At 45.0% G+C, this 17,087-nt stretch overlaps 1 protein-coding gene across 1 annotated transcript; it reads left to right on the top strand.

Moving 5' to 3' along the window:
- Positions 1-7,936: 7,936 nt before the first annotated feature.
- Positions 7,937-16,600, top strand: fgf18a (fibroblast growth factor 18a). The gene is made up of 5 exons (XM_061278975.1): positions 7,937-9,460; positions 13,091-13,130; positions 13,237-13,414; positions 14,777-14,883; positions 14,998-16,600. The coding sequence occupies exons 1-5, from the start codon at positions 9,429-9,431 to the stop codon at positions 15,268-15,270; spliced, it is 630 nt and encodes a 209-aa protein (XP_061134959.1). The 5' UTR covers positions 7,937-9,428; the 3' UTR covers positions 15,271-16,600.
- Positions 16,601-17,087: the final 487 nt, after the last annotated feature.

A 17,087-nucleotide genomic window follows, 5' to 3' on the forward strand; every position in this document is an offset into this window, starting at 1 on the left:
ATTTATTTTACTTTGGGGAGGCGGCTCTTTGGCCTTTCTGAAACGTGAGTCCGGGCAAACCATGGTTACCGAGTTGGGGCATGCAAGACTCGGCTGAGGATGCAGGGTAGCAGGGGGCTACCCTGCAGGCCTCCCCATATGGAAAGTGTTAGGCTAGCAATTTCTAATGAAATGCAGGCTGACGTCAGTCAGGCACCCACCCATTGTTTTGCTGCTTAATTTGTTATAATATTTGTCTTACAAATGAGGATTCAGCTAGGGCAGAGGAAGAAAGGGACTGTACTATAAAAGGTCCAAATGACTATCGCACAGCATTAAGAAGGCCTGTGAAAGGTTCTTTGCATTCTGAGTGGGCCGTAGAGTGACCAGAAAACTAATCTCAGTGGGTGCACTTCTGTTAATTGCTCATGTACGTATATAGTATATTTTGCACTTCTTTGAGAAACGCACCACTGAGCTGCACTGTAGTTGACTGTTTCATGTATCCTTCTTTACTCACACTAAAGTGTTATTTTTCAATCACTTTCTCTCTTCCTTCAAGCATGTTCATTTAGCAAAGGTGAAGGAGGCGATGCTGAGGAAGGACCTGTAGATGGAAAAAATGAAAGAAGCAAAAGATGAGCTAAGGTAGATGGGGAAAACACGAGGAATGAGTGGAGAGATTAATGGCAGGGGGTGTGTAGCCTCTTGCTCTCCCACTCTGACATGTCAACTCCAAGGTGCTTTATTGGCGTGAGTAATGATGGGAGTTCCTGCCAGGGTAATTACATAGCACATTAAAGGGCTTTTTTTCATAAACATTACACTTCCTCCTTTGCCCAGTGGCAAAGCCAAAGGGCAGCGAGAAGAGGAAAAACCTGAATGAGACATGTGGAATGAGAGGTTGACAGTGGAAGAATTAAGCAGGTAGAGATGAGGGCGGAAAAGAAACACTGAGGGTAGAGGGAAAAGAAATATCAATGGGAGTGAAGAAGATTGTTCCGGGTAAAGATGACAATAAAGAGAGTCAAGATTGGAATCACAGAGTAATTCCCAAGATAATTTAATTACAATATATTGTCAATGATAATAGATTTTAGAAGGAAAAAAATATACATTTTTCAAAACGTTTCCAGCTCAAGAGACAACTATGTGAAGAATAATTGACAAAGGCAAATCATTTAAAAATAATCCATCATTATTGTGGTCTATAACTTGTACAACACGATTGAAAAGAGTAATAATCTTTTTGGGGGATCGATGAAAATGAATGACTGGAATAATGGTGAGCAGGTGGCCCACACTGGGTTTTGAATCAAAATCTGCCACCATATTAGTTTTGGTACTGGTGTTGCAGACTTCAAGTAGAAATTAGCAGATGACTTAAATGTTCTAGACAGCTTTACCTGAATATTTTTTTAACATTTGAATTCACTTTAAATGGTGGCAGGTGCGTGCTGTGAATGGGGCTAATTCTGACCTCCAGCCAGTTATGAGAGTGTATGCAAAACTTGTGCAACTGTATTGTTTCAATTGTTTATTTTTACGTCCCCACTCAAAAGTTGTTGGCGCGTTGCCAAGTAGTTAACACACTCTACTATGAAAATTAATCAATTATTAGTTGTGTTAAAGTGTTTGGCGAAAACGTTTTTTATTGAGCTGTGGCAGGATTAATATTGAATACTGATTGATAGTTTATTGTAACAATGATGAAACATCTTGTCCCCTCCCTGAACGTGCAGGAAGAATAAAATGGGATGATTTAATTGTTGGACACTTAAACATAAAAATAAAGTTAAGAAATACAAAAACAAGTTGTGATGTCCAACACGTTGCACAGCTGCATAGAGGGCGTTGATGGATTCTGAACAACACAAATAAAATCCAGCAACTCATATACACGCGCACACACACGCACATGCACGCACACACACGCACACACACACACCGTTCATAGCATACACCCTTGTTGAACCAGTCGGCATACACTTGTGTCAGTTGACACAATAGCAGCACACGCCACACAGCTGAACATTGCATAGTCATACACAAGCTCATTGGTCAAAAGCAATTAACTAGTACATCATTCGAGAGTGCGCAATCCAACGGGCGTTAATCAAGGTCAGACAGCACACAGCTGCCTTTGTTCCACGAAAATCTCGGTTGTATTTCTCGTCAATTTGGAGCTGAGGCACTGTCAGCAAGAAGGTTCTGGTTTTAAAATCCCAGTCCGTACCTCTCTGTGTGGAGTTTGCACATTCCCTTTGTGCTCAGATGGGTTGTCTTCAAGTACACTGGTTGAAATATCTTGAAATGGATCTCTGTGAGCGTACACTGGCAAAATGACAAGTGTCTCCACAGCATTGTCAATCTTAGTGTCCTTAATTTCTGTAATATGAATGCCACACCAGTAATTGGAATAATATATCATAAACAAACCAATATTCACCCATGCATACAGCCAGATTTTATTCAAAGGCATATTTTGAATAACCTTGCCAAAGTAATGGAACTCCGTAGTAACAGTGCAGTCTTAATATAATCCTAATTGCATTTTTGTTTATGCATATGTGTGAAATAGAAAGTTAAACACGCAAACACGCTCACATCCTCTGTCTCCGCAGTTGATGAATTTTGTTTGGATGGAGAAATAATGCACCAGCTACATAAGAAGTATGACATCATAGCAGCATGATAACTTGTATATGTTGGATGTAAAAAGTCTACACACCCCTGTTCAAGTGCCAGGTTTCTGTGTTTTGTAAAGATAAGATCATGATAAATCATTGGAAAAAGATTACACTAATGTGACCTATAACCTCTGCAACACTGCTGAAAAAAATACATATTTTGAGATTAAAACAAAAAGCAGACGTAATGTTTTGCAGAAATCCGCAGACCTTCTTAAAATTGGGGCTGTGGTTGTGTTTAGAATTAACAAATCACATTCCTAATTCATGTTTAATATGCCAGCATTTCAAGTGCATTCTATTAAATAGATTTTAGCTGTTCTAATTGGATTTTCCTGACGCTTTTTTGTTTTCCAGTAAAAGCCTGATCTTGACAAAATATTGCAGATCAACAAAACCTGAAGTTGAAAGTAGACTATTTGCATTCACTGCTACTTGATGGATAAAAGAAAGTCAAAGTCAAAGTCAGCTTTACTGTCAATCTCTTCACATGTCAAGACACACAAAGAAACCGAAATTACGTTTTCTCTATCCCACGGTGACGAGACATATTACACGATAGACATACAAGTAAACGACACAATATAAAAACAAGAAGGCACAAACAATAAATAATAAGAATGATGAATAAATAATAAATAAACAGATAACACAATAAATAAGAGGAGCAAAACGGAGCCAGTGTGCATACAGCAGACAGTAAACGTAGCGCAAAAGTATCATCTACACCAGTACCCCAAAAACATGAAATTTGAAAGACCTGGGATATTTTGGGACCCTTTAAAATGCAAAAGCTGCAAACTGAACACACTGAACCGTTCCACTTGGAAGACAATTTTTAAATGTGTGCATTTTCAGGCTCCAAAAACTGCATTCAAAACAATGGGAATTTTCATCTAAATTTCTGAGAACAATCTGATGAACGATACAAGGGGGATTCTTATTTTGATGAATACCACCCCATAATAATGACTTCTCCAGCGTTCATTTCAAATCAGGCCTGTGTTTTAAACGTGGCTTATCTACGTATTATTTCAGCAGATGTTTTGTATGAGCATATGTTTTGGCAAACATCAGCCACATCTATAAATGAACAACTATAAATCTGATCATTTTTCAGTCTTACTATTTTCTCAAGTTTTTTTCTTCCTCAAGTGAAAGAGAACCTGAGCAAAACCATCGCTGCGAGGGCAGGTGCAACCTGATGAACGATGATGAGTGTTGTGGTTTTGAAACGGAAAAGATAACATGAAGTGAATCAAATCCCTACACTTGAAAATGTCAAATCAATGTTACTTAATGTTGAGCCCGGAGTTAGGCTATGAATAGCGACAACAGCTGCAATGGATTTCAGGACAGAACTGAGAGCAAACGGTATTAATCAGATTCATCTTGCTACGGCAGAGAGAAGAGCTGGCGGTGCACCACCAACATAACAGCTAATAAAAACAATATTTTGCCTTTCTCTTTATCTCAATCGCTCCTCTCGATCACACAAGCGTCTCTCTGCTAATCACTGTAACTCCTGCTCTCCATTAGCTGTATCATCTTGCACGTGCAAACGAGTGGCAAACAGGTTCTCGTTTCAAAGCGCGCCACATTGTAGTCATTCCTCCACTTTGCAGTGGGGCCCCAAATTTCAAAGGGTCTTTATAAGTGTCTCGTACATTTACACATTGGGGAATGGTTTAAACTTGGCCAGTATTTTAACAGAGCAGCAATATCAATCCCAGAAACCAATATTGGGCTAAAAGCTCAACGTATGATGTTGAGATGTTAGCCCAAGACGTATAAGGGTCTGCAGGTATTAATCAAAGCCACAAGCCAGGCTTTCCTCCTCATCAAAATACGTAGAGGACATAGTACGATATTATAGGCCATAGCAGTCGTTCCAGATGATGAATGACACATCATCAAATTGTCTTTGATAAACGACAGGTGATACAAATTTAACTTACTCTTTACTGATCTGAGAGCGTCAACAGTCAGCTTGCAGCCTCAAGTCCAGCACAACTCATTCCTTCTCCGTCACGACCTTGAGGTCAAGCCAGAAAGCCCTTATATAATGAGAGTGCCGTTTGGGGAAATGCTTGACTGTGATAAAGAAAGGGCATGCACACACAATGCATCTCAGCCCTTTGTCTGGGTGCTACCGGTATTGACGAGTGCTGATCGATGTTAATTGCGGGACAGAATGGCCATATTGACCAGGCTCCGTCGATGAAGAAGCCTGAAAAGAGCGCCACGTACAGACATAGTATAGCAGTTACTGACCCAATACATCTCTCGCACTCTCTCTCACACACATTTACTTTAATGAGACCAGAGAGTCCCACAAAGGGATAATGTCCATCAATGCCAACTCTATTGATGCCAAAATGTATGTTCTCATCACTGTCGTTTTTTGTCAGTTGTGTGTGCGTGAGTGTGTGTGTGCGCGTGTGCGTGTGTGTGTGTGTGTGCGCATGTGTGTGTGTGTGTGTACATGTGATATGTGTGAGGGTTTGGGGGCAAAAAGCATGGCAAATGACAACTGGTCCTCCATGGATGTTATGGCCTGTGTGAATACATGATGGTGTCTGCGTGTGTCTTAACCAAAGATCGATAGGAAGTAGCTGCACAGGCAAAGACATGAGCAATCAATAATCAGGCTGCAAACAGAGAAGGAAGCACAGAAAGAGCAGATAAAATGGCAGGTCAGATTAAAGGGACAGATAGTGAAGGGAAAAAAGAGAGGGAATGAGATATATGACAGAGAAGGGAACACAGAATTGGCTTCCGATCTGTTTTATCGCTGGATTTAAAATTACTTTTTGGGATTGGGTGTGTACTAGAAAGTAAGCCAATATCTACTGAATGCATTTACTGAGTGCATTTGTGCTGAAAGGTTGAAATGTAAACAGATGTTTTCAAAATAAAAGGAGAGCTGGATTTTCATTCCCACCACACAACAACAAGCAGCATGCTTTTGAAGAGAATGAGGCGGAAGAAGGCACTAAAGTCAAATACAAACACACAACAATGGCATTGGTAACGACGACAATCTAAATCTCGTCATATTTTGCTTATGCACCAAGTTACGTTTTGAGTTTGCTCAAAAGTGCTTCAAAATGGTTCCTCCCATTCCCTTTGAAAGAGCAGCAGTCTAGCCTGTGACATGGCACGATCAATGTTCTGCCACCAAATTGTCACTTGATCAGGCACATTTCAAATGACACTCCATCCGCTGCGCCGGCACACCCACCACGGCAGAGACCAGTCTGCTAAATTGGTCAACACGACCAGCGACCCAAAACCAGGCTCCACCGGCATTTGTGCCCAGCTGCAGATGCGCTCTCAATGAAAATAAGAGACCAATGTGATTTTATGGCTCTGCTAGCAGTTGCAGAAGTTATAGAAATGACTAATCTGCTAGACACATTTCCATTGTGATGGAGTAAAAGAGTGTTTATGGGTGTTTTAGCGAATGTCTTTTGAACAGTTGTCTGCTTCACTTCATTATAAATCATCTGGATTTTGGAATGGTTGCTGTGTTGATTTGTTCCTTGTTTTAAGTGTGTTTAATGACAGCATAAGGGGTTTGCTGTTTTTCCACTTTTTACTTAAGTCATCTGCTACTTTCGATGCAGTTATCATAATTTGGCCTAAATATTTGCAGTCAAAAGTAGATAACGGTTCATTGTTAGAGACTGTAACGTGACGATCTGAAGCCAAAAGTAGAGCTTGATGGAATTCAGTCTTCTAATTAAACCAATCAACTGTACTTCTGCAACCTTCTAATTATCATTATTTAGTGCTTTTTCATGAATCCTTCCATCTGGTCTTAACCGTACCAGACGGACTCAAACCTCGTCACCACAATGTGGTTCAAATGCCTCTCCACAACATTTACGCTCATGTCCCTTGCAGCGGTGTGGCGAGCAGGCGAGAAAGCACCCAAACACAGGTGCAAAGACACAGAGCGAGCCAGTGGTAAGAAAGGAGGCCAGAGGCTTTTCTGCCGAGCATGACTGGAAAGGCATTCGGCCGCAGCACCCCAGTGCCCGTCCGTCCCAGCTGAAGCCTGTCCTCTCGCACAAACCAGTGTGCATGTGTGTATGATTTAAAGGTACAATGATGAAAAGAATAGGCCTTCATTGAGCCAACATAACTGTCCCTAGTGTGTGAGGCTAACCCCCTTCCCACCACACTCGCTCTAATTCTAGTCTGTGTGCGTGTGTGCGCGCATGCATGTGCTTGCGTGTGTGCGTGCGCGTATGTCATTGAAAGGTATGGCAGGAGTGTTGTGTTGGCTTGGCTGACTGTCTGCGGTTCTGCAGCGGTGAGAGGGAGTTTTTTTCGGGGGAGCGCAGAGCGGGCGTTTCTGCAGAAATCCCTGAGAAATGTTCCTTTTGGATCCATGTCCTTGCTTACATACCGCCCTCCCGACTGTCTTTCATTGTCCGTTTCATTTCCCCTCTTAAGGTTTCACTTAAAAGTTAAGAAAAGGGGAGTCACAATGCATCATTTGAATGCACATTGACGGGCTGGGGCGGCGGCTGCGGGTGGGGGACTGACAACTGGGGGATCGTGGCTTATGCGGGCAATGTGGGCCAAGCGGTTGATTTTAAAACAGATGTTTACTGACTGTTCAAGACAGTGTCCTTCAGTCCAATTTTCCACTTTGTTTAGGTCAGAAAGAATTGCTGTACATAGTCCTTACGAGTCAGTCACTCATCCAACCATCCATGCATCATATTTGCATTCGTGCATACAGTCAGAAATTCACCCACCCAATTTATATTCACCAAGGCCAAACAATACTAATTTGGGCCATTATATTGCTAGATTCACCAAATTCTTCTTCCTTGGGCCACTCTCCAACATTCCACAGTTTTATGGATTCTTTTCCGTGATCTGTTCAAACAACAATGGAAACAGCAGAGGTCATAAAGTTCTTCTTGTGTTCCTCACCTGTTGAGAATGTTACTTCTTGTCCTGCAGTACAGTCAGCATGGCGTTGCGAGTGACACATTTCAATTTGAACCAAATGTGTAATTGTGAGAGAGAGAGAGAGAGAGAGAGAGAGAGAGAGAGAGAGAGAGAGAGAGAGAGAGAGAGAGAGAGAGAGAGAGAGAGAGAGAGGGAGAGGAGAGAGAGAGAGAGAGAGAGAGAGAGAGAGAGAGAGAGAGAGAGAGAGAGAGAGAGAGAGGGAGGGGGGGGCGAGAGGGCGAGAGGAGAGGAGAGGCGAGGAGGGAGGGAGGGAGGGAGGGAGGAAGGGAGGATTGATCCGCGTCTGTTAAAATCTTGTTCTGGTTTTCTTAGAGTGAGGTCTGTGCCTGCCGACGTGCCTCTACCGTGCAGCCCCCTGAACGAGAGCTGTTTATGCAAAGAGTCTGGCGTTTTTTAAAAGCGAGAAACATCTGCATAATAGCAGCAAAGTGGATCAAACCACACAACTGGGCTCATTTTTGCCTTTTGAATGAAAGAGAGGGGCAGTAAAAGAAGGAAAAGAAGAAGAAAGAGAAGAGAGGGGCTGCAGGTTTTGGACGGCGAGTGGATCTGTCAGTGTGATTTTGGGTAAACCTTTGCAGTGTTCAACTTTTTATTTCTCCACTAACCTGGCGAGCTCGACCCCTCTCTTGCAACGCGGAGCTGTTTTTTCTCTCTCTCGGAGCGGAGAGACTCGTGCTCCCCCCCACCCGTCTCCGCTCTTCGTAGGAACAGCTTTAACTTTCTAGGTTTAAAAAAATAAATAAAACGATCGAATTGCATTTTCCCCTTCAAACATTTTGGAGGTGATGTCATCGAGCTGTGTTTTGGCTGGTATTGTGTCGAGGAGGCGCAGGGAGAAGTACTGCAGCCAGGCGGCAACCAGCGGCTGAGGGCGGCGGGCAAGTCGGGAAAATCAGGTGCAAAGTGCGGCTGTCATTTCCTCCCTGAGTCCGCCACCCAGTCACAGCTGCTCCCATCCTGTCCAGTTACCCCCTCCCTCCTTAGTCTCGTCCCGTCTGCACACTACTCGGAGCTGGACCGCTCCAGGACATTATCGACATTTGTGACGGACACTGTTGAGTTACTGGAGCGTCAGACCAGCGGAGGCATCGCGGGGGAGCCGACATGACCGAAGGCGCCTTGCATCACCCTGCGCCCGCAGAGCCTCCGTCCCCCACCTGCTGTGTGCGCGAGCATCCTTCTCACGTAGCCAGGAACCCCCAACAGTTACTGGACCTACTCAGCCGGGACTGAAGCTCATTTGCTGCTGTCATCTCGGAACGAATCCACCGTCTACCGCCTTCTCCAGCGTACTGCACATTTCCTCTTACGCGCCGGTCGGTTGGATTACGCGCGCGCATCGTGGGCCGGGGCTGCTGCAGGGTCACCGGTTTTTCGGAGTTTGACAGTCCCTAAATCGATCGCGCAATTTCACCTGTTCTGTCCTTCGTCGGGAGCGCGATTTATCTTTGGCTCACCACTTTGCGCCCCCGCCCACTATATCCCCCGGCGTGGACAGCTGTTCGAGGTTGCCCTGCGGTCACAGTGGCACGACTCCTCCAGCCTCAAACACCAGTTTACCCACGGCCGCAGATTTATTATCCACGCTGTGGGAACCGGGCCACGCCATCGCCGATGCCAACTGGAGTGGCCGCTCACTCTTTGACTCTGCCTAACATCCACCGGATTTCAACCACTGAGGGAAAGTCTCCGGGCTGTCGGACTGGCTCAGGCCGAGCGAGGAGTCTGACTCTGGGCCAAGTTCCATAGTGGAGGGGGGAAGCGATGTGGTCCCTTCTTTCCACGCTGACCGTCTTGTAAGTCTCCCTTTCAAATGTCTTTATCTTGCAGTAATCAGACCTCTCCGGTCAGTCTCCCCCTTGTGTTTAAACTACTTTCAAATGAGTCGAGTAACGCATGAAGATGATGGAGGGATTGCAGTGTCAAATGATTACATCACTCCTCATCAGTCCCCGTGGAAAACATGCAAGGAAAGTCCTGTTTTGATTGGCTGACAGTTCGGGGGCACTAGGTCACATTCGGGGCTGTGTTACTCATAAAAGCTGCCATAAACATCTCCATCACCATCTACACTTACTTCGGGGATGGCCGAAACTGGCTCGGAAGGCCGTATTCCCTTCTCCAATTTCTTTTCCGACTGAAACTATTTGCGAGTCAAGTAACACTGACTTTATCTGGGATAGGAACATGAAAAAGTGCCAAAAGCAAATGTGAGGGAGGATGCATTCTCGGGGGGCTGTTGCTTGCCCATTCGAGGTGTGTCTTGTTAAAAGCCGAGAGGGATTTATTTTTCTTTTCTTGCATCGGCTCTCCTTCTCCCACATGGCAGCCATCGTCAGATACTTCTCATTCCTCGCGCAACCTGGACAGGGCGTGTTTCGGCGCCGCTGCCCGATTTTCTCCTCCCTGCCTGCATCCCCCGCTGTCTGCGTTTTACCCACCTAACTGCCTACATCTGTTTCCTCGTCTTGCATTTTCACCATTTTTTCCAAAGATGCTTGTTGAGATAAAACTTTGAATTAATAACTGACGAATGACGGCGCCCCTGGCAGTATCTGAGGACGAGCAGACCGACTGTTTAGTCTGCTGGTTTTAGTTAAGGTCGACCAAAGCAAATATCGAGCCGTTCATTTCCTTCTTGCCTATCGCTTTACCGCAGACATTTATGGATTTATTCCCTCCGCCCAGAAAATGCAGTTTCTCCCATTGTATCAAAGTCTGGCATGCAAAGGGAAAAAGTCCTAACCGCAGCAACCTGTTGCTACTCTCTTAAAAGCCGCAGGTCCACTTTGAGGCTTTCTCTAACTATTGTTCCGCAGTCGGGCCTGTTCCTGCTGATACCACTCACACACCCACTTGCCTCACCACCGCCGCAGAGGCCCACAGACTAACATCCAACGTGCCGAGGCCCGCTGATGCAGTGTCGGCCTACCGCTCTAACCACGACTACACACAGCTAAAACCGCTGTTCTGTATGCTGAGTCCCAGCAGGCCCATCGCGCCCTCTTTGCACCCGTGCTCGCTCGGTCGCACTGAGGTTCGTTCGTCCGACCGCAGTGTTATCCTGGTGCATCGGCGAGGACGCAGGTTTATGATGTCAGAGCTTTTGCTTGTTTTGGCAGACAGCCACTGCGCACCGGGCTTTCCCTCTCCCCCCCATACCTCCGCTCTGCCCGACCTTTTTTTTTTTTTGCTCCTATTCTATCCTTTTCCCATCCCTCCCCCACCCCTGACCGGTCCCCTCTTTCCTCTCGCGTTCACTCCGTGGCTGGCACAACACGGAGTGTCTGTGGTTTTTGTGGGAGCGGGGAATCCAGTGTCGAGGCACTTTTCCTCCAGTGTCCTCAAAGGCAGTGCGGCCGTGGTGTTTTAACAGCTGAGAGTCCTCACAAGGCACAGGGGCTCAGGTTTTTTGGCGGTGGAGGTAAAATGTGAGGGCCAACACAGCATTGCCCTGGACGTCTGCGTCTATTAGAATGACTGAAGAGTCAACACAGCAAAGTATGCGCTGTCAGAAATGGGGATACAATATGTCTGTGTAATTTCTCAGCCATCCAGGTCATGGTAATCCACAAAGGGTGAGCTGAAGGCAAGTGGCTTTAGAAAGCCAGAGCCCTTTGGATTCAATGTGAAACATCTTCTGCAAACAAAACAAATTAAATTTGTTTTGGATTCATTGATGAGGCCTGCTGTCCTTCATGTGCTATCTATCCCAACGTACTCGAAAGTGCAAATAAATGGGCTCTAAGATCAAATTTTGCACTTGGCCACAAGTATTTTACGTTGACCTGGCTAAAGTCACGTTGCTCTTTCTAAGACCACAAATTGAGTCGATGGTTATTGCCAAGTAGTCCATTTCATAATATTAACAATCAATGAATCTGTCAATCTATTATGTCCATCACTAGAGCCAACGAGTGGTGGCCCTTAAGCAGCCATGTGTTTTGAAAAAAACAAAGAAAAAGGAGGGGAATGAGGCAAGAGTATGCGATGAGGTACATTTGCCAGAGTCAGGAGCTGGTGGTAACTTCTGTTATGATGTGCATGACTTGTAACCTCTTCCCCTTTCTTTCCCATTATTTATCTTTTTGTCTCATTCGCACGCCAGACCAGACCACACTCTGTGGTTATACTGTCTCTTCAGTCTTTATTCCTCCTGAGAGATGCAACCTTTTATGATCCCACTCCTGGCCCGCGCACACAAACATCTGATTTTATCCCTCACCTTTTTGTATTCCTTGCCAGCAACATTCCCTGGCTATTTATTCTTGCATCACCTTCTCTCGACCCCTTTGTGTCCTATTGAGCCGGTCTCTCCATCTCAATCTCCCAGTCTCAGAAATAGCGCACATGTCTTTGCTTCAGCCCAGCTGTCAGCTGCTTGCTCCTCCTGTATACACACATCTGTATGCATGCCCATGACAGTGCGGAGGAATCACCTCACTAACCCCAAACATAAACCGTGAGGCAGGAAAATGATAGGCGGGAGAGAAAGAGGTGCAGGAGCGAGAGGGAGGGCAACAAGTCAGACACAGAGTGGAAGCGAGACGCAAGAGGCTTGCCGAGATGAAGTGGAGTAAGACGAGATTGGCCGAATTGCTTTTCACCTTCCATGCTTGGTTCTGGAAGTCATCAAGTCACTAACGCAGAGTAGCTGAAGGACTGATTTTGCACAATCGAGCTTGACATAACAAACGATAGCTCCAAGGTTTGTGGTTTAATATTAGATAGAGCTAGAGGATATTTTAATTGGAAAAAGAGAACCAGCTGCTTCTGTTTGGACTCTCAGATAATCCAAAATTCAGGTGCATGCTCAGTAGTAACATAAATAAGCAGTGTGATGACACACATGACTTGTCCATCACCATAATTGTTCCTCTAGAAATGATGTTTCCACACATTTGGTAGCTCATGTTCTCACTTAGTCATAGCATACCTAATTGGTGCCACAATCCACTTCTGGCCAAAACCACATCACAGGCCGGTGTGCACCTGTATTCCAGGCCAGCTGTCTACATATCCACCTCAGCCAAATAAACCGACTCATTCCCTCAGATGTCCCATGCAAAACATATTCTATTTGTCTCGGTATGTTTGGACGGTCCAGCCAGGTCATTTGGAGGCCAGACTTCGACATAGCCCCGTCGGAACTTCGGGTTTGCTCGGAAAGAAGTCGGGTAGCGTAACTATAAACAGGGCCATGGGTGCTGCCCGTCTACTGATGCCTGGACATCTGTCTGTCTGTGTGTCAAGCTACTGTGCCAGCTAGCAATGTGAGCAATTGGCCAATAAGGCAAAGAGCTGTTGGAACTGCGGGGCAAGGGCGAAGGGAATGAGAATGACTGACGGCGTCATGCTTGACTCTCCCAGCTGTCAATGTTTTTTGGGTTTTTTTTTAACGATTGCTCTGTTTCAACAATTTCCAGATGTATCCAGATGTTGCTGGTGATGTGCAATCCATTACAGGTGAGATGCATGACAATGAGGAATTTTTACAACAATGAAGACGAGTTGTATTTTGATGGAGGTGCACTTTCTCAAACTTTTCTGCATGGGCACATGTTTCCAACAGGTGCTCGGTGTGGATGGGGTCAACTTCAGTGTGCATGTAGAGAACCAGACACAGGTGCGAGACACCATGAGTCGACGACACCACCGGGTTTACCAGCTCTACAGTCGCACCAGCGGCAAACATGTCCAAGTGCTGGGGCGCCGAATCAGCGCCAGGGGAGAAGATGGAGACAAATATGGTAAGACGCACACACACACACGTGGTGGTTAAACAAGTGAAGGCACAAACAGATGTAGGCGGCAATTGTGCAAGCCTCCCCAGGCTTTGGCACAGGGGCATCACACAATGTCTTTTAGACCTCACCGACTGATTGCTGACTCAATGATTCACAAATGGACAGAAGGATAGAAAGAGAATGGGAGAAGGAAGGTGTTTGAGTCAAAAAAAGGAAAGGTGTTACGTTACTGAGAGGAGAAGGCTGGTAGGCTGTATCAAATCTGATGTTAGAAACTCATCTTCTTCATCGATCTGCGCATTGATTTCTCATCCTAGCTGTTGTCTCCTCTGGATTTGAAACAGCAGGCGTCTTCTCGCTGCCTCCCCCCTTTTCTTTCCACTTCCATGCTTTAACGCTCCCAGTGTCCATCCCCCATTCCATCTTCCTCTCCACCTTGAATGTAATTATGGCTAAACCCATTCTTAAACTATCCGCAGAATCGATGGGCAGTAGGAAGCCAGGAGGTCATGTCTCTTTATTTCCTCCTTTGGTGGCTTGTATTGAATCTCAATTCACAAACAAGTCACCAACATTCCACCCCGAGCAAAACATTGCCTTCTGTAAATGTTTCCAAAAGCATTCCAAAAACGAAGAGATCGCTGTCTTGTGTCTGATTCATGCACAGCGATGCAAGAGAGCTGAAGGGATATTGGGGGGGGGGGGGGGGGTTAAGAGGGAAGGCTTTATTGATTTCTCTTGACCCCTTTGTTGACTAAGGTCATGAAGGAACCATTTTAGGGGTTTATTTTTAACCAGGCTCAAGCACTCTTTGAGGATGGGAAGTGATATTGCCCGCAAGGATGAACATAGTACGTATGTATTGTACTGCAAGAAAGACCAAATCTTCTATTGCTTTTCTCTCGATGCTCAAAAGCACCAGTGTTATCTGTTTGGGTTTTTATGAGGCCAGTTTGTGGGCAGCAGCGTCTCAACTACATGAACCGCTTATCTTAAAAGCATCTGTTCGTCTAGAGACATAGAAGACACGGAAGGTTCCATTGATGCCATAGAAAACTTGCGTGGGCCATCAACTAGGTCTCAGTACGGATCACTCATTTTGGTTGTCTTTTGATCACGGCAGCACAGACAAAAATGGATTGAACTGTATGTGTGTGCCAGAAGGAATTGTCCAGAATCAGTGACACAAAAAATTCAAAGGATGTAGTCAGCCATTAGAAAGCAGCTGTGTGGATGGAAGTGGCTTTTTTACAATAAATGGAATGAAATGGCAGATCAAGAGATTCTGTTGACACCAAAGCATTGCCTTTTTTTTTTTTATTTGGCTCTAACGTCTGTCTTTCCTTCTGTCTGTCCCTTCACAAGCCCAGCTCGTAGTGGAGGCAGACACCTTTGGTAGCCAGGTGAGAATCCGGGGAAAAGAAACCAACTTTTACCTGTGCATGAACCGCCGGGGCAAGCTGGTAGGAAAGGTAAGAATGAATTCCCGGCACATCAACATGCCCAGAAGAAAATGATTGTGATCCACTGTCCTGACCAGCCTCTCTTTTCTGCACACGTGGGTGCTTGTGCTTCCTCTTCCTCAGAAGGCCAGTAACAGAAGTGCCGACTGTGTCTTCGTGGAAAAGGTTCTGGAAAACCACTACACGGCTCTGATGTCAGCACGCTACACAGGCTGGTATGTGGGTTTCACAAAAAGAGGGCGCCCTCGCCGCGGTCCCCACACGCTCCCCAACCAGCAGGATGTTCACTTCATGAAGCGTTTCCCGCCTGGGGAGCAACCTGACTTCACCACACCATTTCGATTCACCACCATCAGCAAGAGAGGCAAGAGGGTGCGTGCTACTGGACCCCGCTAATGGCAGCTAACACCCAAACTCGAGTTGCTTGCCTAAAAACCTTGACCTGAGCCTGCCAATGGCTGAACCGGTCAATCAAAAACCATTCGCATTCCACTGAACAACTTGCTTTGTTGGGACAAACATTGACTAGGAAATTTGATGAATCATTAATGGGGTTTATCTTTTCACCAACCTTTTTGCCACTACAGCCCCATAGTTTTAGATCATTCCTTTTTCCCCCCTTTCTGGGACCAACTGGATCCTCGGTGGTCCATCACTGGAAGCGATATAGCCTGGTCTACTTCCCTTCACAGACCAGAACTATTGACAGAATACCTGAAGGGCAGCCAAAAGAGTCCAAAGTCCATGGCTCCACAAAGGCCTTTATTCCAAAACCACAAAAAAAAATAGAAAAAAAACACGGCCTTTTTACATCTCCTGCTGTGGACCAGCTGGACAATATCTAGAATGGAATTACAACTGGCCCATACAGAGAGAGGACAAGAGTGAGTGGGTGCTCAGTCTAAAGGGAAAAGACTCCAATGTGGACAAAGGGATGGAATGATCTGCACAGATCAAGGACCAATAATGGACTGATGACATGTGACGCACTTATTCCTCTCACTGCAAGCTTGGTGGGAACCTGTGAGAGTGATTGATGGATGTATTGATTCGTGAGGAAACGGGGTGACAGACTCACGTCATACATGCATGCATGTCTGTAAGAGGAAAAATGAAGAAATGAATGCGCGTTTCTGTGAATGCATCAACAAGCATGAGGAAAGCTAGTTCACGCGGGGACTCTGGAGACTCCAACGACATGGAGCAACTGGAATGTATAGAACAAATGTACTCAAAACAACCAGCCAACCACAGAACACCAAACCAGTGAGCAACCAAAGACAACCGAGGGCCTTCTTCAGGACTCCACCCTTTTTACCATGACCACAGAGGACGCAGCACCCTCTGCTCGGAGGTGCAGAGGGGCGATGAAGAGTACAGAGGGGGAGCACACAAGGGGAGGTGCCTTCTCTTTAAGCATCACTATAGAAACGACCCTCAGGGGATGATGCTCCTGTGCGATACCGTGGATACAGAATGCTGCTACCAGGACATTCAATGGAATAAACCAAAGTCTCATGCATACGCCCAGGAGAACAAAATATTAAAGGGAACAATTTATTGAAAGCTATATATATATTATATATATATAAAAAGAAAACAGAAACACTAAATAAGCAATCATTCTACGATGGTTAGTATAATTATTATGATAAAATTATTTCATTTATTTATTTCAGCTATGTGTGCAGCAGTCTTTCTTGACTCAGTAAACCTTACAGAACCATTTGATGCGTCTCTGAAATGATTTGTTCCCACATGACACTGACACACCACAAAGGGCAATTACATAGAGAATATATTGATGTGTCCCAGCCATTAAAAATCCCACATGAGAACAAAAAAAACATTGTGGAAGAGAAAGAAGCATCAATGCACACATAAGCAGGGTCTGTGGCCTCAAGAACCCCTGCACTTAATTAGTGTGCTGTACTTGGAACTAGGAGATGCACAGTAATGAGTAGAGATCCAAATGACTATACATGAAATCTGAATGGAAAGGCCAAACTAAAAAGCGCATATTTTCCCCTCAACTTGTGACATGTAGTTAATTGTTTTACTAGTATGACAGTTTTCTTAGGAATAAAAAGTGTTCTAGTAAATGGATCTTAAGACGGATATCGAGGATATCTAATAAATGCTCAAACGGTTATAATAATGACCATTATTATAAAGAATATTGTTATTAATATTCGCATTATTGTTATATTCTG

This window comes from Syngnathus typhle, linkage group LG1, assembly GCF_033458585.1.
Source record: "Syngnathus typhle isolate RoL2023-S1 ecotype Sweden linkage group LG1, RoL_Styp_1.0, whole genome shotgun sequence".
Lineage (NCBI taxonomy): Eukaryota > Metazoa > Chordata > Actinopteri > Syngnathiformes > Syngnathidae > Syngnathus > Syngnathus typhle.

Coding starts and splice junctions, on each gene's coding strand:
- fgf18a (XM_061278975.1), top strand. CDS start 9,429: ATGTGGTCCCTTCTTTCCACGCTGACCGTCTT. Junction 9,461..13,090: donor CTTTCCACGCTGACCGTCTT/GTAAGTCTCCCT, acceptor AACAATTTCCAG/ATGTATCCAGATGTTGCTGG. Junction 14,884..14,997: donor GGGGCAAGCTGGTAGGAAAG/GTAAGAATGAAT, acceptor CCTCTTCCTCAG/AAGGCCAGTAACAGAAGTGC.